Source organism: Cyrtonyx montezumae, unplaced genomic scaffold (assembly GCF_038088225.1).
Source record: "Cyrtonyx montezumae isolate F1298 unplaced genomic scaffold, pur_monq_1.0 scaffold_2, whole genome shotgun sequence".
Lineage (NCBI taxonomy): Eukaryota > Metazoa > Chordata > Aves > Galliformes > Odontophoridae > Cyrtonyx > Cyrtonyx montezumae.
Genome location: NW_027071936.1, coordinates 60,742,123 through 60,768,660, shown reverse-complemented (window position 1 = coordinate 60,768,660; position 26,538 = coordinate 60,742,123). Strand labels below are relative to the sequence as shown.

Genomic DNA, 26,538 nt, shown 5'->3' with positions numbered 1-26,538 from the left:
CATTGAAATTATAAAACTGTATTTTTTTCCTTTTGAATTTGAAATTCCTAAGTACACAAAGGAACACTATAAGACTGTCATTGGTATATGTTTAAAAGTCTTGTTTAAAAAGTAATTCAAAAGAGTACAAAAGATGTTAAGTGGTTAGAAAAAGAATGTTAAGAAGACTAAAAAGAAAAGAAATAATAAAAAGACTGCTTATGGAATAAAAAACTTCCATGTCTTCAAGAACATTTAGAATTGATGAAATCCAAGGACTTTGGGGGGAACACTTTTAAATCTTTCATTCCAGACTTTAGATATCCCCATAATCACAGAAAGATGAGAAGTTGCAGATGGACTATCCCTAGTAAAAAATCTTGCACCTTCCTCCTGAAGCATTGGCTACTGGCCACACTCAGTGGACCAGATGAATGCTGGATTCAATTCTTCTTAAAATCTCTGTGTTCTCTAAAATAAATATTTTTTATTTTTTTATATACTAGAAATACTACTTGGTATTTAATAGCTGCAGTTTCCCCATAAACATGGGTTTATCTGGAAAGAATGTCTATTAAATTATCGTGTAAATAAGGAACAAGGTTAAGATAATTTCGTATTATTTTGTAGATTTTTCAGGTTTTTCATGATGCTGCATCTAATAGGATTTCTAATACAGTAATATAAAAGGGGAAGATTTAGATTAGACCTGAGGAAGCATTTCTTTTCTGAAAGAGTGGTCAGGCACTGGAATGGCCTGCCTAGGGAGGTGGTTGAGGCACCATCCCTAGCGCTGTTCAAGAAGCGTTTAGATGAGGTGCTAAGGGATTTAATTTAGTAGTTGGGTAGAGATAGTGATAGGAGGATGGTTGGACTAGATGATCTTATAGGTCCTTTCCAACCTTATGAACTTATGAACTTATGAAAAGATAAAGCTCAAAATATATCATGCCTACAGAGGTGTTACTTCAAGTAACTTTGTGTTACTTCTCTTTCAGTGTTTTCCTATTCAATACCAAGCCATGCTGACATTCAAACATTTTAACTACAAAAATTCAGCTAACTTGTGAAATTTCTCAGAAGTTACATCAAGAAGAGCAGGATGCTGAACAGATGGTGAATTAAGAGAATAGAATTTTCACGTGTACCAAAAGTGTTTTAAAACACACCAATCTAAAAGGTGACCTACGAAAGGTTTTTATAAACTAGAAGTATTTATTCATGTGAATGACCCACAAAAAAGGTACATTTAAAGTGTCTGCTACATGGTGAAGGTTCTTTTTACCTATGATATTTAAGAATATTAACTATATTAAGCTTTTTTTCTATGAAGAATAAATCATTTTTACTTTTTCTGGCTCACTACATTAAGTGTTCAAGTAACAGCTCGCCATCTTTGTGGATACATGCAAAATACTGCTGTGAAATATTGAGGAAAGCAATGATTTTGCTGGGTAACAGCACACCTAGAAACACAAAAATATTTGTGCAGTTGGGAAGTGAAGAGCTACAAACTGGATGGGGACAGCAGCTATGGAGAGCTCCCAATGATTTCTTCAACACCACATGATATAGGATGTTTCTTTCTGCTACTGAAACAAAAGCATATTGTCTGAGAAATAAAAATCTTATTCTCCTCAAGCATAATCAAAATGTTTCCTCTTTTTCTTGTGATTCTGTTTCTCCAGTACTAGGTTTAGAATGATAATCTTGCAAGAATTAATGCTCAGAACAGAACATATACAGGTAAGGAAACAATGGGGCAGAGAACAAGACCAGTATTTAGTTGAAAATCTTGGGTAACTCCTATAGAAGAAACATCGGTAAAATCAATTCTTCAATCCTTTAAAAAATAGGCAGAGGGACAACACATTTATACTCAGAGCTAAAGAAAATCCTACACAGCAGCAGCGTTATGTATTTCACAGAATGCATACTGATCTAACCAAGAAATCCTTTTATTACTATGCGTTTTCGTATGAATCCAAGAGAGCATAACCAGTTAATAAAGTACTAGTGCTGGAATCCTTGTACATCTCAGAGTTTGTCTCCTATTTCTTTGCTGTAATTAAACTAAAGCCAATTCCAGCAAATAGGTTATTTGAGTTTTACCATGGTTTGTATCAGAAAAAATTCCAGGTCACATAACACAGCACTTGTTCCTGGGACAGTTAGGGTTCTCTTTTACTAATTTAGTGATATGTGTGGAAGCAAGCTGAATTTTTAGTTCATCAGCTTGAAAAAATCATTGTGTTGATTAAAGTGTTTGTTCATTACAGAAGACTTAGAAAAGCTCCAATATCCACTGCTATGGAAGAGCAGTTGGGACCAAGAAAACAGGTTTCTGTCTTTTCCTCTGATTTATGTGGCTTCTACTTTTCAAATCATTCACTTGTGTCTGGCCTGTTGCTGAACCTTTCACTTCAGCCGTGCTCTGGACACACTGAGAAGTAAAGCTGTGTGTTTGAGGCACTAGATCCAGTGCTATAGGAATGATACATTGGTAAGAAAGCAAAATTGCTGGATTCAAGCAAAATTACTCAATAGTTCTTTGGAAGTGTTATATTTAATTTGCACGTTGTTAGGATATTATGATCTTTAATGACTAAAAGCTTTCTGAGCATTTCATACAGTGCCAGATAGACTCTGGATAGCATCAGTCTATCTTCAGCTTACAGAGCGATGATTTTTTACAGAAATTGGTAGAGGCAATCATTCTTCAGTTGCCAACATCCTTCCTCCATATCACATTCCCAAGTATATGCCACTGTAATGACATTTTAAATAACTACAATTGTCAATCTAAGTTCACCGAGTATTTTTCTACTCTCACAAATTCCACAAATCTTTCTTTCAGCTGCTAATATATGCCTTGATCTGACTTCAGAAGTTTCTTTGTTATCATCTGCCTGCAGGAGACATTATGTGGGGGTTCTGTGAATTGCATCAGTCAGGTAAAAGCTAGCACTTGAATAATTGATGTCAGCAGCATATTTTCAGTAAGCAACTTGGCCATGAGCTACAGAACAGCGTCTCAACAAAAATGTAGATAATATGGAAGAAGTTCAAAGACATCATTTTGATTACTCATCAGTGCCACACAAAATGCACACATTAACATCAATGGCAGTAGCTAACACATACTAGTATCGACTTCTATCGTACAGATTACATATTGAATGTAATGCTCATTTGTGTAAAATTATTTTCAGGTAACAGACTGATTTTTTATTGACAACAGTATGAGTTGCTGAGCTGGCATTTGAATTAAAAGATGCCCAATGCAAAGAGAAAAACGAGACTGTTAGTTGCCAGAACTGCCACTGATCGGCCACAGGGGATTGCACTGCTCCTTCACAAGGGCCTTGCTGATTCAGCTTCATGAAAATGTAATTGGTTACCTTCCACTGACTTCCTAACACAATGTCACATGGGCAGAGAATAACTGAAAATATGTCATGATTACTAGTCGTAAAAACTGAAGCTACATACTGCTGGGTCAGAACTTGTTCACATACGATTATAATATATGTGAATGCAGCACTGTTGATGATGAAGATTGTAAACATGACTGCCAACTAACATCAGAAACTGTTAAGACCTTGTCTAAAATGCAAATTTGAATATTTTTTTTTTATTTCCAACGTAGGGAAGACAAAATGTAAGGTGTTAGCCACTACTTGGCTATGCCTTACAGGATATATTGTATCACAGTGTAAATAAGGGGCTCGTAATTCCTTCTAAAGTTTATGTAAATGATATTTCTCTTTGATTTGTTGTTCAAAGTGAAAACCTGTTTCTAAAATTATAAATTCTAATGGAGGGGAAAAAAACCTTGCAAGGGGGTAGAGATAGAAGAAAAGATAGTAGTGAATCTTTTGAATTAGTATGATCTGATCTAATGATAATAGGAGACTGATTATATTTCTCATTTTGGAAAAGCTACTGTGCATTCCTACTGTTGCAATAACATCATCGCTTCCTTTTAAAATATTTTTCAAAGAGCTTTACAAAGAATGTTAGGATCATTATCTTGACTGTACTGAAAAGTAAATCAAGAAACAGGCCACTGAATAAATAATAGCTGAATGTCACTTGGCAGACAAGTGACTGAGTGCAAACACAAATTTTCAGGTTCCAGTACCTTAATCTGTTGACAAGACCACAGTGATGCTTTCAAATGCCTGAGCTACCTTCTAACCAGGTGAGCATTTGCAGAATTTACAAAGGCATTGACTGTGCTTTTCTGACAAGCCTAGCTGCTAAGTACCTAATAAATATTACAGCAAGGAGCCATTTGTAAATATTAAAAGGCTCTCCTTTAGCAAAGCCATCCAGTTGTTAATGGCTGGCAGGAGTTCAAAATTCCAGTTTAAAACAGTCTGTCTCTTTTAATTGACCTTGCAATCTTAGTCTTTCCCAGCTGTGGTATTTATGGTAAGAATGAGAAGCATAGGCAGCAATTCTTCTGGTCTAGCACTTTCCCTATGATTTCACATCATAAGGAAACCCTGTTAAACTTCAGTACTTCCCCATGTCTTTTAAGTCCTTAGCCATTTGATAGCATTACATTTTTAAAATAGTTTTGGGAGATGACAACTCAAAAGCAAACTTCTCTGTTGAGAGAAGAAAACATTCACCAGATATGGCATTAAATGCAAAAACCTTTGGTTTTCTCATAATTACAATAAACAGCCAGTCACTGACCCTAAAGATGCGTGTGTTAGGTAGTTACAGAAGGAGAGAATGTATTTCTTACCCTTTCACCATCTCTGCTTGTGTCCACTAGAGTCTGTTGGCTGTTCTATTACTTATCTAACCCAAAGTTACACTTGACAAAGAAAAACTCAACCAGACCACAGCTGCCTGACTGTGGCCTCTTCATACAACACTGTCTAGATGTGCATCCACCGAAGAACAATTTCCCATTTCAGATCTGTAGTATAGGACCACTTATTTCTTTCCTTTGTGTTTTTTTGTTTGTTTGTTGGTTGGTTCTAGCAAAAGAAAGCCATCTACACAAGGATTAGAAACTGTTTGCTAATTTTGTTTGAGCACTGATTTCCTGATTCTTGTTTTTTCCCAGCCCGTTCGATGTTCAATTGCCATTGTATAATATACTCAAAATACAGGAAGGATATGATCAGTGGGCTCGATTTCAAAGACTTGGAACCACCACTACTCTAGATCTGATTTAAATGGGCCCAGGGCACTTCATTGCCTTGGGATAGCTTTACAGAACCAACTGTTTAAGCACAAAGATATCACTTCTGGATGTAAAAACACATCCCACAAATCGTTGCTTGTTAAAAGGTACAGAGGTATACACAGTATTTCTACAGCTGCTTAAAATGCTGGAAACCCATTCGACTATTTTTGTTTTAAAATTAAACACTTTTGCAGTCATTCATTACTAACCTGGCTGTTAAAGTTGGAGAAACGACAACAGAAGTAAAAATCTCAACCATAGCCATTTTGCAAAGATCAGCTGCAGATCCTATGAAAGAAAGTGATCTGCTTTCAGTTTAAAGCATGCAAAAGGAAAGTTGTTTTATGGCACAGGAATGAAAAACATCTGCAGATTGTGAATTATAAGAATTTGCAAAACTAGCAGATTGATGCAATATGTGAAACTGATAGTAAGATTAATAAATAGCAAACCACTACATGTTAATTAGAAGTGGAAAATGGTATTAAATTATATACTAGTTTAAGGTGAATTTGTTACTCATTAGAACTACTTTTCTGTAAAAAAAAAAAAAAGTCTGAAATGACCTAACTCTAAATTGGAATTAAAATTACCTATAAATCAATTCAAATGTAATGTAAAAGGCAGAATTTTATTTTAGAGCCATATTTTCATTCAGTAATTTATGATTTTTCTTAACTCAGTGGGTATGTAATGCATATTCATTAGGTTACAGGGCTAAGAGTAGTGGTGCAGAAACAGTGCCATGTTGTGTGATGGACTAGGCATTTCTAGTGATTAAGAGACAGAGTTTTCCTCCAGACTTGCAGTTAGGTGAAACAGCCTGTTCTGAACCATGCAACACTGTTTTAGTGAGCTTTATGTAAGTATTTATCAGGAAAAGTACGGAAATAATCCTTTAACTAAGGACCAGAAGCCATAATTCTCACTCCATCAGATACCTTAGAAGTACCAAACCATACACATTTTCATTTTTGAACCCTCTAAATCAGTGAATCTTGAACTCTTTCTTCCAAATAGTCCAACATCAAGAGATAAAGATTAGCCAGTTAGGCAAATAGCAAGGGTACTCTCCTGGGAGGTAAAAGAATATCTAAGAGATGGAGGAGATTATTATGTCTCAATAATCCAACAGGGGAAAGACTTAATACTTCTTCATAGTTTTCTATAACAAAATACCTCCCTCTGAATCTCATGCTGAGACTCTCTTTTATTCATTAACTATATCAAGTGCAGATTCTCAGCGGGTTTTTGAGATGTCTACGCCTAATGGAAAACTTAGTCCCAAATATATTTCTTGTTTTTCTGGTCAAATTTTATCTCACACTGATTAAATACATCACAAAACAGGACACATTGATACAGTAACTAAGAAAAGATGTTTCTACAAAAGCCAAGTAGTCAGTGAGATTTTGAGAATAAATTTATGTAACTATTTAATTCCTCACAATACATATGTGCAAAGTGCAGTCGTAGCAAGTTACAGCTGGAACCCTGCACATTCCTCTTAATATTGCAGTGCAACAAAAGAACATCTGCTATCTGTTTCTGCTACCATTTTCAAACTGCAAACTGCTTATATTATTAGACTATTATCACAGAATCATAAAAGTTGGAAAAGACCTCCACGATCATTTAGTCCAACCATGCACCAGTATTTTCCCACTGAACCACGTCCCTTAGTACCACATCTCAACATCTCTTGAACACCTTCAGGGGTGTTGAACCTCCTCCCTGGGTGACCTATGCCAGTGCCTGACCACTCCTTTGGAGAAATTTTTTTTTCTAATATCCAACCTGAACCTCCCTTGGTGCAACTGAAGGCCATTCCCTTATTCTCCATTTACAGGAGAGAAGAGGCCAACCCTTGCCTTGCCACAGCCTCCTTTCAGGGAGTTGTGGAGAGCTATAAAAGTCACCCCTGAGCCTCCGCTTCTCCAGACTGAACAATCACAGTTCCTTCAGCTGCTCCTCCTAAGAGTTGTGCTCCACCTCACCAGCTTCGCTGCCCTTCTCTGGACACACTCTAGGGCTTTGATATCTTCCTTGTACTGAAGGCACAAAACTGAACACAGTTATTAAGGTGCACCCTCACCAGAACTGTATACAGAGGGACAATAACTTCCTTGCTCCTGCTGGCAACACTATTTCTGATACAAGCCAGGATGCCATTGGCCTTTTTGGTCACCTGGGCACACTGCTGGCTCATGTTCAGCCAAGCATCAACCAGTACCCTCAGGTCCATCTCTTCTTCAGTCTTCCAGCCACTCTGCCCCAAGCCTGTAGCATTGCCTGAGGTTGTTGTGGACAAAGCATAGGACCTGGCACTTGGTCTTGTTGAACCTCATCCCAATGGCCTCAGCCCAGCAATCCAGTCTGTCCAGATCCAGATCTGCCTCACTACCCCCAGGCAGATTGACACTTAATCCCAAATTGATGTCACCTGCAAACTTACTGAGGATGCACTCAATGCCTTTTCCAGGTCATCACCAGAGATATTGAAGAGGACAGGCCCCAGTACCGACCCTTGCGGAACACCAGTTGTGACTGGTCGCCAGCTGGATTTAACTCCATTCACCACCACTCTCTGGGCCCAGCCCTCCAGCCAGTTCTTTACCCAGCAAAGACTGTACCTGTCCCAGCCACAGACTGTCAGCTTCTGCAGGAGAATATTGTGGGAGAAAGTGCCAAAGACTTTGCTGAAGTATAGGTAGACTAACTCAACAGCCTTTCCCTCATCCACTAGGTGGGTCACTCGATCATAGTAGGAGATCAAGTTTGGCAAGAAGGACCTGCTTTTCATGAACCCATTCCAGGCCTGATTCACTGGACAATTAATGTAGGAGAATTTCACAAGCAGTCTTGTGCCAGTGTTGCAGGCAATATTGATCATGGGTCAACAGGTGGACTAGATGATCTCAGTGGTCTTTTCCAACTTAATGATTCTATGATTCTATTCTATGATTCAGCCTTGCCTCAGCTCCAAGTTCTTTTGACAGATGGACACAAGCAAACAGTGCTCAAAGGGCCATGTAGCTTTATTAATGCGACACCACCCTCAGCAGAACCCACTGTATTAGCTCAAGCATTGTGTCTTTTGACAGGGCTGATGTTCAGCTGGATGGAAACTGAGGTGAAATGAACACAAGTCTCTAGAGAAGCTTGTGCAAGTAATCCCAGATGTACAAACATGCCAGCTTTGCTGCAGATGTTATAAGGATATTTTAAATTTCTGCATTTGAGAGCCTCATACAGCAAGGCAGCTATCACTTGAGCACAACTGTTACTCGAGCTGTACAGTATATATTAGAATTCTAGATCTGTATGTGTTCTTGTAGAGATAGTACTAAATTCAGTTACTAATTATAAGGAATGTCAAACACAACATAATTACTGAAGTCATTTTTTTTAAGTTAAACATTAACATGAATAATATTTGAAGAGAAAAAAAAGAAAAAACAAATGATCCTTTCAAAAAGAAATTCAAATCACTCTACAAAAAGTCCTCCATCCCCATATTTAGAAAGCAGTTTTTACTTGCCTATAAATTGTACATGTCCGATATGACTTAATAAAAACCCTGTCAGTATCTTCCAAAAAAAAAAAAAAAAACGCTTCCAAGGTTTGGTAGGAGGGATCTTAGCTACGGACTGCCAACTCAGTTTCAATTTGTTCCTTAGGTAGCTATTTTCTATACAAGAGTGGGGTCCAAGCAACTCTTATACAGAAATGTATTAATACATCCGTTAACTAATATTTCAGTATTTTTGTGCTGATTTTTACATTTCAAATTTATATGGCAATTTTCCAATGTTGTTATCAAAAGAAAGTTGTCTCAAAATATATATAAGGTTTTTGTAATATTGCATATTTCTTAAACTAAAGCTACATGACAAAGTAAAAGCTACAAAACTGTAAGCATAAAATTACAGAATCACTTTGGAATAAACTTTCAAATAAACCAGAAAGGTTTGAGCCTTGGAATCTATATTTTCTCTATATGTAGTTAGTACCTATACCTATATTTAACAATCTACTGTATTAGTACATTGTGTTTAGTTGAAGTTTATAAGGAACATAGAATAAATATTTACATCTTTTCTATAATAAAACTCACACCTCAGTAGCTTACTTACTACAAAAATATTCTTTTTTTTTTTTTGAGAGCAAAAGATGTTTTCTGTTAGAGATAAGAGAGAGAGATAGGTAGGTAGGTAGATAGGTGAGTTTTTACCTTGAACAACAAAATTGACAGCTTGCCTCTCTGCTTGAGTGCGTAGTTTGTAATCCTGTGAATTGATGTTAGCAAGCAGTCTTTTGCGTCCCATGATGGAAACCACATAACCTTGTAAGATTTAAGTAGAAATCAGTATTTCTAGAGCAATTAAAATTTCAAAAATTCTTTTTTAAGATAATCCAGATTTTAGTAATTATGCACTGCTTGAGATAATTTGGTATTTTGCCCTCTGAAAGTATTCATAGCTTACTGTATTGTTAGCCTGAGAATTATTTTATTCAGAGAATTGATACATAGTACACAATAAAAACTTCTGTTCATTAAAGCTCTATTTTCATTAGGATTATCTGCTAATATGCTGGTAGAACAGCAAACTCTCTGTGGGAGATGAAACTATAAATACCTAGCAGAATTAGCTATCTATTAGCAGCCATAATTAGAGCTTTCCATGGAATGAATAGTTTACTTGGGAATAGCAAAAAAAATCAATTTGTGCAGCAATTAAATCATTAATGAATCTTTCCCAAAATTATCAAATAGTTTTTGGGAAAATAGTTTTTTTTCCTCCATTTTCATAATGTGATAGTTTCATGTGCCTTCCACAACCAAACTTTCTAAACTCCAGTTAAGAGTTTAAAAGAAACACATAAAAATAGTATACATTTATTTTTAGCTTAATGACATATCTTGTCAGCATCGCTAGATTTTTTGGAGGGCAAGTAAGAGAAACTGAGAGTGAAAGAAAGTTTCCATGATCCCCTTGTCCAGAAAACATCTCGAAAGCCTTGCCTCAGTTTATCTCCCAAAACTAAGCCTTTCCCTTTTTTCAAAGAAGTGCAAAATATTTTTGTTACACCTCTGATCACCCTGACTACTCATAAGCCATCACTGGATACCACCAAAGGTCAGACTGCACAACACAATTACATCTGAAGTGCAATAAAACCTCTCTAAACATAATGTTCTGACTTTACTATGGACAGCACAAACCCAATATTATATGCATGGAATGAAGATAGTTCTGCTGAATTAATACAGCTTTCTGTGAATTTCTATATTATCAATAGCACTGTCATGAAATGTTTAATTTTTAGCACAAGGAACAGTCTGAAGGCTGGGATTTTCTCTGGCAAATCAGTCTTCCCAATTTAACTAAGATTTTCTGTGAAGAACAGTAAGAAGCCAGAATTTTTAAAACACTGGACACTCAGTGAGAAATAGATTTAATGTAATAATCCTGTATGGTATGTGGTATGGTATTTATACTTTAATAAAATTAGTTGGTCAGATGTCGTTCATCTTTGAACTGCAAATAAGTTGGAAGGGTTTTCTATCTGAGATGGATGAACAAGAAAAGTACTGAACAGTGTTTACCTGCTGCAAAATATTTGAGCTTGTATAACTGAAATAAACAGTTAGGAGTGAGAGGAGTACTAATGAGACAATTGTGTATCAGGTTTTAACCACAATCAGGGACATAAGTTATGATACTCTTGTCTACTAAGCACAGTACAACATTCCTGAGCACAGAAGATTATAGAAATTCATTTATTTTTAAGAGAAAAAAAATGCTATTTTAAGTAAACCAAGACAAATATATCATGTGTAATATTTTACAATACGTATATTATTGAGCTTCATTATAGCTAAAGGGAAGCTCCTGAACACTTATTTTAAATTCAGTAATATTAATGAATAAAGGAATGTAATTCCTATAAACTACAAAGAAGAAATACTATCATTTTCATGACCAGAAGTCAGAATCAGTTATTTGTTTCTACCATGACGTTCACCTGAGCAATTATGGGCAATATTACATACCAAATGTACTATTTATTTCTACAGTGTATCTTAGTACACTATGCCATACTGTATAGTGTACTAAAAGATCAATTTTGACAGTTCTTCTAATAAACTTTTAAAACATTTCAAGCTGCTATTCTTTCTCTTCTCTAATTGCTGCACTCCTAGGATTCTCTAAATATAAATGAATATGTAGACTAACAACAACTTTGATGCTAGAAGAGTTTACAGCTGCTGGCTCCATGTAGCACTCTGCACACATCTTTTCATCACAGATACCACCTAAGCTTCAAGAAGAGAAATTCTGACTAGTGCAAGGAAGAAACGTATTTAAAAAATCTTTCTGTAAACTGGTTCTTTGATTAAATGGTTGAACTTTTACAGTTCAGCAGCGATGTAACATGTTTATTAAGTAAAATATTCCCTGGATTTGTATTGAAGCATGTTATATTTTAAAATGATGCAGTGTAGCTTGACATTAAGTAGAGTTCAGTCTGAGAGAAGAAATATTACTCTGTTAGCATCTTTGTCAGGATAGGCAGAGAAGCTTAATCAATTCATCTTAGGAATAAAAGAGAAAAAAACAGATTCAGCAACAGACAATATGTAATATTATCTCTTCCCTGTAACTATTCAAATTTAGGTTAAGCTGAATCTCTGTCTTCATCATTCTGACACAATTATCAATTAAAAAAAAATGCTTGTCGGTTTGGATTACCTTTATTTTGGCATTGTCCAATGGTTTCCTTCGTGAATTCATGTACTTTCTTGTATTTTTGCATAAAACTCTCAATAAAGCGACCAGCTTCAAGAGGAGTAATTCCCAGGCATTCAGCAAGACATTCTTTACCTGTTACATTGAAAAAAACAACAATCAGAAATCCATTACAGACAATAACACTGTTACATTCACAATTTGTGAAATTAGCAGATGTGCTCATCTCTAAGAAAGAGGATAGATCTGATATACCACAGTCATATTACAATGATGCAAATGTTATCCTGGAGCTTAAATGTTTCACTGAAGTTGAAATCTGCAGACTCTAAGGAGAAGATGTAGAACCTACAAATTACATGAGAAAGAAATGAAGATAGGGCTAGTTAAGTTTAGCCAGAAGCTTTGGATATGGTGTAGAAGTCACAAAAAACCATCTAACAGAAGTAATCAGACCACGAGGCCTGATTTTAAAAGTACATTTAGGAGCATGAGTCCTACAGATTTCAAACAGCACTGGGCTCCTCAATGTCTGCAAAAATCTCAGTCCAAGTTATGAGATGAAAGGGCTAGAAAAGAAATGCAGAATTGAAGAGTTTCAGCAGAGATAGAAAGGAGTAATACATTTTGGATAAGATACAGAGGCACAATATATATTGTTATATATATTTTATACATATAATATTATACCAAAGACAGTTTTTCAGAGTGTAAAAATATTATCTAAGAGCTACAGTTTAAATAATTTATAAATTAAATACTTCCATTAAAAATAACACACATATCAACTTTATTCATATGAGGTTTGAAATATGGATACATTTGTCTGCACAGCAGCACAAAACCAACACTGTGTCTGCAAACAACATGGGCTGACAGGCAAAGTCACAAGGCACTAAAAGCTCGGAATAGTTATCGTCACAGTAATACTGTCAAGAAAAATTATCCAGCATTTTTGGAAGAGAAAGAATTTCAGCCACCTAAACACCTCCCTGTCAGTCTGATGTGCATTTCAGACTTCCAAATGCAGAATTATGTGGCATTTTGCTCTGTCATGCTGGGATCTGCAATGAGCTATAGAACACTAGTCTAGACAAAGAACTAGAACAAGAAATTCATATCTTGGATGACTCCTAGCTGAGTTGTTGCAGGCTTGTGAACCTATTTACATCTAAATAACTTGTTTTTAATTTCTTGGTTAGAGAATGACAAATATATCTGCAAAAGCACATGTTGTTAATAGCCAGGAGACTGCTGTGGCTTCCTTAGAGAACTGCAACATCTATATTTGTTCATGTTGCCCTTCTAAAGAGCTACAGTTATACAGAACAAAGTATTACATACAAGAGAAGGAAAATAAAACCACAATAACAATAAGAAAGTCTGAGAAGTTCCAGGAAAATGCAATTCCTGGAAAGCAAAAAGAGAAGACTATAGCCATATAAGCCGTGTTTCACCACATGGGAGCACAGGCCATGCTGAGCAATTCCCAGGAGTGGGCTAAAGCTCCTTTGAGCACTCCCCTTGAGTTATCTGTGCCAGGGGAACTGTTAGCAATAGTATGTGCATTCTAGCATTTTCCATTCCATATCATATTTCAAAACTGAAAAAAAACACTTCTAACCAGCTTCTCTGCTTTCATTTAAACACTTCAACATGCCTCTGTGTACTGTATAATTCAAGACTTGAACACTGGACTTGTGCCATTGAAGAGAATTGATTCTTTCACAGATGTATAAGTTGTCTTTTCTGCAGTTTCACAGGATGATTGAGGCATGAGCAGATGAATATAATTGCACCACATTAAGCAAATATAATATTCACACATATAAGGTGTGAATATACTGTAGCAATTTATTTTCTAGGAATGCCTACCTGCTCCATAAACCACTGAGTAAACGATACGCTTTGCTTGCTCTCTATCAGCTTGTTTCACTTGTTCACTCGGAATCCCCTTCCTAAACAAACAAACAAAAATAACATTTTCAGTTAAAATCAATTTACTTCTTTATCCTCACAGAAAACATATTTAACTACAGATTAATAAGACATAAGCAAAAGCACTTAGGAGCTTTTATCTTAGGAACAATGAACAAACACATTCTTTACAAATTTTGGAGGTGATAGTCCTCAGAAAATGTAACCCTTTAAATCTTCACCTTGTTTTTTGTTTGCTTTTTAATTAAATCCTTAACTAGAAAAATTCCTTCTACTATATTATTAGATCCTTATAGGATGAAGAGGTTCCAGTACTGACCTGTGAGAAAAGTTAAATCTTCCCAGCATCAGCATTACTTCAAGACACAAAGTATACAGAAACACCAAGCAATAGTCTGACCTCAAGCTCATTTAAATAAATGTTATACAAATGCTTCATTAATAAGAATATTTGACCATTTATCGAGAAAAATTGCTGATAAAAGCATGCACTGAATCTCTTATGTATTTTACAGAGCTTTGAAATGGAGACATGCCATAACACAGCACAGAATCACAGAATCATAGGGGTTGGAAGGGACCTCTAGAGATCACCAAGTCCAACCCCCAAAACAGCAGCAGGAGCAGAGGCTGTAGCTAGTTTACTTGCAACAAGTACTCTCCTTCCTGCATTCCATTCACACACCAAAGATGCAGACAATCCTATATAAGGGTAATGGACTTAGTAATTTGTAAATTAAAAGCTAGGCCTCTGCAAACACCAAATATATGCTATCTATGGTTCTCTTATCTAAACGTAGCTTTAGGAAGACGCTGTAATTACTGAACATTTATAGCACTGAAGAGTACTGGTAACCTGCTTTAAATGGAAGCTTATTGGAGGAAATCTCTATCTAATCTGCTCACACTCTGAATATAAATATCTACACAAACTGTTTTGGGAAGTTAGAGATGGAGTGCCACCAGAGATGCTTGATGCCACATGAACAGCTTGTGAATAAGTTTTCTGATGAGTCCATTCATGATGATTCAGTTGAATTTTAAGAATCAGTTTTGTATAGTTTGTCATTAAAGCTTTTTGTTATGGATATCCTTTATCATAAAAGTTTCATGTGACAAGCTTAGAAAAAAATGTCATATTTCCATATATATCCACAGAATCTTTTACCATTATTATAACACTTAACACTTAGAAAATCAACAGAGCCACAGATTTGTGCATCATTGACTCAGTGTCAGCCTAGCCTATGAAAAGTGCTTGTATAATTAGACAGTGAAAGATAGACAAGAAGACCTTGGATGCAGTCAATGTTAGGAGAGTCCTGCTCAAAATACATATTTTTTGAAGAGGAAAATCAGAAGTTATTTCAGATCTTCCTAGGGTAAACAGTCTGGTTTTGCAAAAGTTCACAGTCACTTGAAACATAACAATTGCTTCAAGGATAAAATGGATTTTTCTCTGCTTAGTTTTAAGTTGAAAGACATGAAGAGCTGGATAATCCAAGAGACAGTGTCTTTAATCTGAAGATTATTCCCAAATAAGTCAATCATCCTTATACTTAGATGCTCTTAATAATTTACTTTCTCAGTTGTGCCAAAAGGTCAAGAGGTCATCATGGCTCCTATGAATGAAATGGGGTGAAATTCCCAAAAGTACCTGATTAAGATTACAGAGTGGCAGTTGGAACTAATATGTGCAGAATTAGGAAACCAGACATCATCAAAGATTTCCTGAAGCAACTCCTGCCAGAAAGCCTGCAGGAATTTCCTGAAGGACCTGGCAGAAAGCCACACATATTCTTGAGAAAACACCTATTGAGAGCAAGGAGAGGAGAGATAATCTGATAGAGTTTCCCAGAGAACAAAGTAGATCTCACCCTAGGGCACCGTACTGAAACTTGGGAAACAGTACAAAATCTCATTCTGTTCTCCTAACACTGCATAACTCATACTAGATGCCTCATGAAGGATAGGATTACAGCAATAGAAGGTACTTGCAGATTTGATTAACCTTAGGCTAGAGACAACTGAGAGCCAAGGGGTGAGCAGAGGGTAGGTTAGCTGCTGACCTCTCTGAAAAAGAAGAGCTTTGACTGAAAGAACATAGAAGGCAAAAAAGTTACCGAGATCTGCAGAAGCAGTTACAGACTGCTCAGGTCATGGTACTGAGGAAGCCAGTCATAGGCTGTCTTACTGAAAAGCCTTGCTAGGTGGGACTGGAAGGTCTAGAGAAGATTTAAGTGCAAGACACAAGAATGTGATAATGCGTGAGATGCAATTATAGGATTATAAAGGTTGATTTTGCATTATACAAGCTTCACCTTGAAGGGGCTGACCCAGAAAACATTGCTATAATAATAATAGGCAGCATCAGAAGGATCCAATGCTTTAGCTGTAAGCAATAATAACAAATACTTGTCTAAGACAGTTACTGGTGCAGATGTAAATGCATCACGTGATTACAACAACTGCAACAGCCACTTTGCATTTCACTATCTTCAGTTATTCAAAAAATATATGAGAAGCAACTAATAGTTTAGAAGTTTGTCAAATATTTCTTTTACTGTACTGCTAAAACCAAAATGATTGGACAACACATCCAAATGTATCAGTGGAAGAGGCGAGTACTCAGCAGAGGCACTAAACATAGCATCCTGTATGTATCTCATTCAAGACTCCTGAATGACAAAAGATGATAAAAGAAATTGCCTTATAAATCACAAGTGCCTGAGCAAATAGAAGTCGTTAATCAAAACTATACACGTTTATTCTAATAACAAAAATGCTATTCTCTGTTTATATCAGTAATAATCAATTTATATCTAGGATGCTCGATTCCCTTTGCATTGTAGTGCCATTCCTGCAGCTTGAGGTGGAGGTTACTTTTTTCAGTAATGAAATGGCACGGGGTGAGGGGCAATTTCCCATAAATTCAGCCATGCTAGAAATTGTAACAGGGCTTTCTTCTTCAGATTGCTTCCTCTACAAATAAACTATTCGCAATAATTAAATTGTGAAAAAGGCTTCAGTCAAAACAAAGTTACAACTTTTATTTTGGTTTTAGAGCCGTCATGCAATACCACAGTACTGAGAAAAAAACATTAGCATCTCCTTATTTATAGAAATGTCAAAGCTAACAAAGCTATCTAATCCATGAAAACAGTGCTGAACTGTGGTGTGATGTAAAATAGGCATCTACTGGAGGGTGCACTGTTTGCAAATAAACATGAATCCAGAAAAGGAAGCTGAATAGGCATAAAAACATCTTTATCCTAAACAGTAATGTAGAGGCAGACTTCAGCTCGCTAAGTACTAAACGTACATCAGGAGGAGCAAGTGAAATGTTAATAAATATGAGTGCAATAGAAGTTGATGCAGAAAAAAAATACAATGACTTTGTTAAAGGTTTTGTTATGAAAACAGAAGTTTCTGAAATCCTCTAGAAAGGTATGTACAGTTAATAGTTCCAGAATGAAATCTTTTTTGACTTCATGATACCTTTCTTATTATTCTTTCTCTCAGATAGACTATTTGATCAAATTAATAAAACTCATTACTGTCCTTGCCTGCATACCTGTCTCAACCTACTTCCACAGCTCTGATTTGGTTGTCCTTTTCCTTCCTTTGTTTAGTAGTGCCTTGCAAATACTTTGTTTTATGATGTTCCATTTGATACGCATCTACTGGGTGAAATAAAGGAATTCTGTGCTGGAAAAGGTTTATCAAGTTGAGATTAACATTTCTTTATTCCTGGCTAAACGACCTGGGAAGTCGGAAAGGACAGCAAAATAACTTGCAGACTGTAGGAAATCTGTCAAATGTGGTCAGAGAAGAGATACACCAACTCTTTAAAAAGATTGCTTCAATATGAACTAGGTTACGTGCCAAAAAGAGAATAGCTGCCTGAGGGGGGGAGGGAAGAGGAAAAACCTAGAGAAATAATGAAAAAGGATAGCACTAAATTGTTAGTAAGAAATATATATTATAGATATGAATCTTAAAACAAGACACGTAATATGTTACAGTATGGGACTTATCAGGTCACAGCCTTAACCAGTGATTGAGCATCTGGTGAAGAGGTGTGGCTAACCCTGGGAGCACAAGTGTGAGTAATTCACTTGTGCAACATGAAGGGGTAGGGTTTAAAACCTCATTTAAGGGCTAGTAGCCAAGAGGGCAGCATCTCCAGTCAGAGACTGTTTCCTTCTGGGAGGTTTCCAGTGAACTCTGGCCTTTGGAATAGGGTGTGCTACTCTTTTTCTTATTAACAACTTCTGACTAACACCTGTTATGGGTCATCCTAAAACTTATCAGAAGCAATTCATACTTCTCTGTGCACCTGATACAATTAACTTTTCAGATACCTCGAATATTTTCTGTCATTTCTTTGAAATTTCTTACATATTTTCATATCTCAATAAGGTCTCAAGGACACCCCAACAAGTTTCTGCTGAATTGCATCTTAAAACTTTCGAACATCAAATTTCTTTTTACCCAAGAAAAATATGGCACTCATTAAAAAAAAAGCTTAGCTACAATCTAGAAAAACATACTTCATAGAGAAAAGAAACTTAGATGGATTTATTTTCTTTTGTACAGATTAGTATGAAAAATAAATGCTTATTTTAGTATCCAGAAATTAGGACACACAGCCCAAAGCAGTTGAACACATATAAGAAAAAAAAATTAAGAAAGAAATCAAAGGAGGACACAGTGCATTAAAATTGAGCAATACCAGAATAAAACTTTGAGAACAAGTAGACATGGAAGGAAATAAGTCTTAAAGAATGTGATAAAATGTTTCAGTACTTCTGGGAAACATTTCATGGTGACGAAGTTGTCTGTTTATGTACAGGAAAAGGCAGAACAAACTTTTCAAACACAATATCTGGCAGGCATGCATTGCTTGATCTGCATTACCTTGCAGTCATAATAGCCACAAGGCTCTTGGCTGCTGTCCCACATCTGCCAACGAATTCAAGTCCTAACTGGGAGCGGTTGATGTGAGAAATGAGATGGAGTGCCATTAAATTCATTCTATACACAGTCATTAACATCCAATATGTGAGCAAATATATAAGTGAACACATCTTCATTCATCTGGACTGGTCTTCTATATTTCCTTGGGTATTTTCTTTTTTTTGTTTAACTCTTCAGTGAAGTACATAAATCTGCCATTCTTAATCACCTGTTACTATTAAATAGGGTTATATATTTTGTAAGATGATGCCTGGAGCTCTGTCTTGGCATATGAAACCAGTGCAGACAACTTATGTAATTAGTGACAAGTGCAAGATTTAGAAAGGCTCAGTTTTACAGTGGAATCACCACTGGATATATTACATGGGAGGTTAATTGTGAGATCTTAGTTTTTAGGTGACAGTGGCATTATAAAGCAAGCAGAGTACATAGCACAACATACCTGAGTATTCTAAACACATAGTGTATCAGTCTCTTCTCTAACTAGTCAGCTCACTGATAAGGTAACATGCAAGAATACACCATCTTTTTAAAAGCTACAGTTTCATGACTAATGGGAAAACAGAGAAGGCTCAGGCACCTTACCTCAAACATTTTGAAAGTAAAGTGATCTTAGAATAACTATTATGTAGCTAAGCTCCTTTATGTTATATGTGCTTTTGGAGCAGCCCTTGTCCATAACCCATCCTATTTTACATCAGCCTGCACTGTCAGAGGCAGATGGTGGTGGTGTGGCAGTAGAAGCTTCCCATCAATATCCTATTACACGTTGTTGCCATGTGACAGATGGCAGCAGAGGGTGGCCTGATAAAATGACAGCTCACATGGAAGGACGGATGATGCAAAGGTGCAGATCTGAATTCCTCCATATGTAGAAACTGCACTCACTGACATTCATTGACTCTTGATGTGCACTGTCTTTTAGGATAGGAAAGGGTTAAGCTTTCTGGATTTCAACCCTGATCACTAAATCATGATACTGACTAAGCTGAAGGCTTGAACTTGCACAAGATGACAGTCTTTCTCTTGCTACACAGTAACACCAGGCACCATACCAGTTTGAAGATAATGGAGCACATTGCCAGTCTTGGCTGGACTGTCCTACCACACCGTCTATATAGTCTGGATTTGGTACCTTCCAACTTCTAAGCTATTCAAGCCAGTAAGAGATGAAAAGGTAATATACTTCCTAAAATAGGAAAGAAGCACCTAACAAGGACTGAAACAGTACTCCATCTTTTCAGAAGGGAAACAAACAGGAAACAAAGGAAAACCTTTTTGGTATAACCTAAGTTTATGTTGATTAAAAGAAACTGATTAATTCCTGTATGTCTGTCATTTTCCAACACTTTGTATTCTATTTCACTCAGATTTTTTTATAAACCTATTGGCTAATTGTGTTCAACATCTCTACAGCACAGTCAGCTCGATACCATCTTTTCCATACCACATCTTTCCATTATATCTATTTTCCTCTTTGTATGCCACTCCATCAAAATGCATCTCAATTTTACACCCCTCGAGCATCAGGAAAAGATTTACAACTCCAATAAAACTCTTTTTCAAGATTTCAAAAGCACTTTGCAATTTTTAAAATAATTCCAGTGGATCATTATAAAATACTTTTTCTGAGTAGCCTCTATAGACTACTGCATGAAGATTTATTTCATTCATCCTAAACCTTATGCAAAAGAAGATATCTAGCTTTCAAGCACATTGCAGATGATAAAGATACATCTTTGAAGTTTTCTTCATGGCCTAGGAGTCTTCTGCTGCTGCATTCTGAAGTGCCAGAGACCCAGATATAGAGACTGCAACAAGACCATATCATGTTATACCTGTCATCAGCAACAATTTATTGAAGGATTCACCTTCAAGTAAAATGATCCAGTATCTTTACCAAGATATTTATCTCTATACTGATCTCCCAAATACTTGATATTGAGGACATAAATTGGATACCAGTTGCTTTCAGTGTCTTGACAAAAAAATATCCTAAAAAGTAACTGTTTATAAACTGCGTAAAAATGTGCTGCAGCACCTCAAAACATTTTGAAAATGGTGTGGATTTGCTATACCTAAATTTACAGTCTTAATTGATATATATCAATTAATATCAATAACTCTGATATTGAGATCAATATATCAATAAATCTGATATTGAGACTCAAGCTCAAGTTAATTGAGTTAAATGAAATAAACATTTCATGACGGAGATTACTACTTGAAGGTAACTCTTCATACACAAGAAATTCTCTTCACAAAATTAGAAAAGCCAAGCATTGTCAAACACTGGAACAACTGGGAACTGTACAACACTACAGGGCTTGTTTCTCACTAGTTGATGTGCTAGCTGTGATGATAAAAATTCTAAAAGTTCATTTTTAGTTATTTTAGAATGCTAAGAAAACATCTGAGTTGCAATAATAATAATAAGCTTCCAATCTGATATAAAACTAAGCAGTCTGGTTAAGCTTGTGGTTAACAATCTTGTTTATTTAAAGTAATTATTTAACTCTAAATTCAAAAGTCATTATGCTTCCTAAAGACAACTGCCTCTGCCTTATTAATTGTTAGACTAAACAAACATCACAGCTGCACTTCTATAAGGAATTGTATACTATAAGGTGAAATAAGCTACCATACGGGCAGTCTGTCAGAGTGTAAAGCAGTGTTAAATTTCATTCATAGTAAATATTGCAAGTCGGCTTTCAAAACATAAATACTTTGCTGCAAAACTGTTAAAATATTCAAAATCAACACCCATGAGGTGTTTAACTCAGAGCCTACCATGTTTTAGAACTTTTATTTGAGAAGGCAAACTGAACCTCTTCCCTTTTACGGAATTTCAAGGTGAAGGGGTGGTGGGTGGAAAGAATGGGACACAGGAGTGGGTGAAGAAGAGTGACAGCAAATTAAACCACTGCATCAATGCTTTTTGAAAAACAATTTACTGCAGTAATTGAGCACCAGAAGCCAAAATCTAGATCCAGCTCCTATATCTCAACAGAATACATATATGTTTTTGCCTTAATTTATGGAGGCTGCTCTGCCTAATTCAAAGGCAAAACAAACATTACAGCTATTGTGAACATCACATTTGCAAATGCCACAACTGCAAGAGTTTCCTGTCCAAATCATTTCAGTAGGATATTTTATTTCATAAAAAATAATCAGTTGCTACAATTATTCATTAATAAACATTAATTTATTATGGATGTCGGTTGTAAGAAGAAAGAAAATCTTGATCTAGAACTAATGATTTTTGCCTAATGCAAACAAGCTTGATTTTAAATGATGACAATTATTTAGAACAATGATTTAATCTGTTACTCTCACAGAAATTTAGGGGAAAGCAATGAACTTTATTATAAATGATATTCCTGCCTCCTATGCCAAAACTGGAGACACAAATTGAGGATTCAATTACTGCTAATATCACAATGTTTTAAAGTAGACATGAGAGACTAATCCCAAACAAAGAATAACATTAGCACAGAAAAGAGAAAATGAAATGAAGTATACAGAGAGCTTGAAGTTTGCCTTTCAAGCTACTCTACACTAAACTGACACAACCATATAGGAACCAAATTAGATAAAACACTGACTCCATTTCACCCACTCTAGATTTTAGTAACCACAATGCTATTCCTACAGTGAGAAATTAAACCTTTCAAGGAGTCCAAAGAAGAAAAGATTCAGCTCCATAAGCAGTGTGGTTAACTAGAAAACATTGCACATCCATACTCTAAAACCCATTTACCACTTACACATGGCACTGCAGGTCAGCAGCATGGAAATATTCCCTGGCCCACACTAAGTCAATAATTGTGTCCAGAAACTTTGGTGCAGAGCTACAGTCATGACAGTATCTGCACTGCTGAATTGGCTACTGAGTGACAACCAAGAACATTTGCTGACACTAGATTTATTTATATAAAGGCAGCCTCTCATGTCATGATTTCTTTGATTAATTCACCATAATGTTAGCCCTATTTCACAACCAAAATTAACTTATTTCTTGACCATTATACCAATATACCTCAGACTATGCCGTGCCACAGAGATTTCAGAGCTAGCTTAACTGATGAAAACAAAAAACTAGCTTTGCTAACTAAAACTGTTTAGTGAAACAGTAACACTGATGCTTGTTTTCCTTGCCAAGACTAAACAGATTAGCTTGCATGAAACTTCACGTAGCTGTAACTACTTGCTCCTAATGGTAGTTCATGAAGATATTTTGATGAGAAATACCATAATAAAGCCTGCCTTGTTTCCTTAAAGAATGAGGGTTGAGAAAAATATTGTCTTCCTGAAGTATTTGTGTAAAGCAAACACTAGGGGGGAGGAGAGCTAATAAAGCTAATGAACAATGTTGGCAACAATTATTCCTGTGGTTTACGTAATCTAATTAAGAAGATAGAAAGTAAAAGTTTTCAAGATAGAATAAGAATGGCAAGTTCAGGAGCTTCCAGTTGAAGTATTCTAAGCTGCAATCCCATCAATCTACAGAAGAGAGTTTATGACATTATTATTCTGAACCACTTTATGACCAAAAAAGTTCCTTCCAGTTTTATACTGCTGGGCAATGTAAAGCATATTCTTACGAAGTGTAAAGCAATAACCAGCAGCGTGAGACACTGTTCCACTTTATCCTACAGCTTCTCTTCTAAATGCTTCTTTATTTCTTAATTATCACTGCCACCACGTTAACATCTTTTCCCATCCTTACATTACATTTTCTATCATAGGAATTCAAGCTTCTGCTATCATACATCATAGATTCTAAAAATTTCATAAGAACAATCCTAAGAAATCTGCAGTAGTACAGCTGCAGGAGCTGCAAACAGTGCAGCCTGTACAGTAACTGTTTTAAAATCTAAGTTACTATTAAACACCAATTTCATAATAGAATCTCAACACGTAGAAACTGAGACATAGCACATCTGATCCTGAATGCTGATCCTGAATGTGATTTGATTTGCAAGAGCATGCCTTCCCATTCAAATGGAACTTGTGCCTGTCTCTGAATTGCACATACGAAGCAAATTCTTAACTCCTCTCTCTTTATCAGTAATATACTGCATAAGAAAATAAAAAATAAGATACAAAATGAGATATTTTGGATATTCGTAAGAAGTTAAACAAAAAGACGATGAATGATAATTATTCAGTTAAAAATACTGCAACAATTGTTTCTTCAGAATATTTCAACAAAAGGAGTCAGAACAGAAGCCCTGAAACTAACTAAAAATAATAACAGTTACAAAACTGACTAATCCAAAGCTAATGGAAGAAATTAACACAGTCATCCAGAAGGTAGCACTGACCTCCACACTGGCAGTAAATCAGTACTGGCCAAGCTTCAGAGCTGAAACACCACAACAGTCTTCCATTTCTGAATGGAGACTTCAGCAGAGACATTCGGTGACATGCAGTTAAGGTGACTATGCTACAATACACATAAATTGTCTCCACTTTCTTCAAAAGCAGGATTCTAGAAGCTTCCCTTAAGTACTTCATGGTAAAGAATAAGTATGTTCATAATTTGTTTTAATATCACAAACCACAATCTTATACGGGCACAATACCATGGAATGTGATGAACCTTCAAATCCTCAAAACAAAAACTTGACTTCTAACACAGGAAGTAAAATAAATGAATCCAAATTCATTTTATGTAGATTTAATGTTAATTTCAAAGAACCGGAGAAAGGAATCAAAAAACTGCAAATCCTAATTTCTGATGAGAAGAGTATGAAATAATATGGACCACACAAAAAATCTTTAGACAAAGATGAAGCCTTAGGAGTCCTAAACTGGTATATCTCATTATTTAGACAATGAACAAAAGCTAAGAGAACCCTAACAACAGGAACAACTGCAGAACCCCGTGGCTAGTGGGGATAAGAGGAGTGATTCTTCCTATTTCCTTGGTATAAGTTCACCTTGATAAACATAATCAATTTCATTGTTCTTTAACAACCTGACAAAAACCCAGCTGACACATCTTTGATTAAGAACAACTTTTTCAAAAGTTTGCTGATAATAATTGCATAAAAAAATAGAACTATAAGTAAGAAGCATTTGGACAACGCTGTCAGACTTATGGTGTAATTTTTAGGTAGTCCTGTGTGGAGCCAGGACTTAGAACTGATCGTTATTGTGGGGTATTCTATGACTTTAATCATAAATGCTTAAAAGGAATTTAGCTACAGATGTTGGTTTTACCTCTGATAAATCTATTTATCTCGTTCACATTTTACTGTCTTTTCTTGTCACTTGACATTAGCCTTGAATTAAGTCCTAGAATTAATACTAATCTTTTAAGTTTCTTCATTTCAAGCCCGATGTCTGTGGTTGTAAGTAATAGTAATCTAAGAGAGTAGGCAGCTCAACTGAATTAGTGTTTGCTACACCATATATTTATATGCAGTAACCTAAACGTGACAGTGCTTTGCTAACAATAAATGTCTAATCTATGTGATTCAAAAGATGCATTTTAAACAAGATTGTATGAAATGGGCACAGGCAAGTGCATATATATTAGTTGGTCTACCACCAAGTACTTGTGCACGCTCATGCTTATCTTTTTCAAACAGATCCAGCACACTATCTTTTTGTACGTTTCAGCCTACAATGACTTATTTTGATTTATTTCAGAAATGCCCTAAATTCCTTTGCTTATTTCCTGTGTTCCCCACAACTCAGCAGGGCATCAACAGATAGAGCTATTGTCAGTAAGTGTCTTGAATTTCCAAGTGGCTGGAAAAACAAGAGTCCCTATTTTACTATAGTTCCTGATGGACCAAATGCAAATGCACTGAAGTTTGACTCACCTTAACATTATTTGATATAATCAGTTACTTGAGTTCCCTGCTTGGCAGGCTGTAATTCAATAAAACTTCCCTGTCTTCCTGGAGGTAGACAGTCTCTAAAGAACAAAACAAACCTTCCTGTACAGTGTTCTTTTTATTTAAATCTGGTTGATCTGCCCTTAAAAAAAAAAAAAAAATAATATATATATATATATATGTATATATATATATACATATATATATACATATATATATACACACATATACACTTTTGTTTCTCCAATACAGTAATCCCAAATAATCCTGTGGTTTGCTTCTCTCTAGGCTTTTTCTTGAGTTATTTCCAAAATTAGCATGTCCCTCTTCTACCAAACCAGTTTGCTATATATTACCATCATCCCACACACACATCAGCTGAGGCAATGGACTTTTATATTCAGTACATTTTGTTAACAGCCTGTAGTTCCCAAGATTACTTGAAATTTAGTGTTCAAGTTCCTCTGATTCTGACATGACGATATAACGTAAGTGAAAAATTCTTCAAGTGTCAGCCAAGACTACACAATAACAATGAAATGTTTTTTCAGAATTATTAGTGGTAAATAATTTTATAAATCCCTTGGCATTCTATGATAGATACACACACATTTTAGGTATTAGCTGCCTTTGCTACAAAGAAATAATGAGATAATGTCCTCTTATTCTGCACCAATTTTCTGAACTCTCTGCAAGCCACATAGAGCAATTATTATGTCTATTACTTACTAGGAGAGCAAACCCGTATCTGGAAGGAGAACTATTCATGCTGTTTCTTGTTTTATATACTAACATTGTTAATAGAGATCACAAATTAGTTGGC

At 35.8% G+C, this 26,538-nt stretch overlaps 1 protein-coding gene across 1 annotated transcript in view; it reads right to left on the bottom strand.

The window, feature by feature from the left end:
* POLN (DNA polymerase nu) overlaps nucleotides 1-26,538 on the bottom strand; it is a 78,427-nt gene that overhangs the window by 14,517 nt on the left and 37,372 nt on the right. Inside the window, exons 18-21 of the mRNA XM_065735857.1 lie at nucleotides 13,819-13,901; nucleotides 11,947-12,078; nucleotides 9,423-9,533; nucleotides 5,398-5,476 (exon numbers count right to left, since the gene is read on the bottom strand). Coding sequence (XP_065591929.1) covers nucleotides 5,398-5,476; nucleotides 9,423-9,533; nucleotides 11,947-12,078; nucleotides 13,819-13,901 — 405 coding nt within the window. The remainder of the gene's footprint in view (nucleotides 1-5,397; nucleotides 5,477-9,422; nucleotides 9,534-11,946; nucleotides 12,079-13,818; nucleotides 13,902-26,538) is intronic.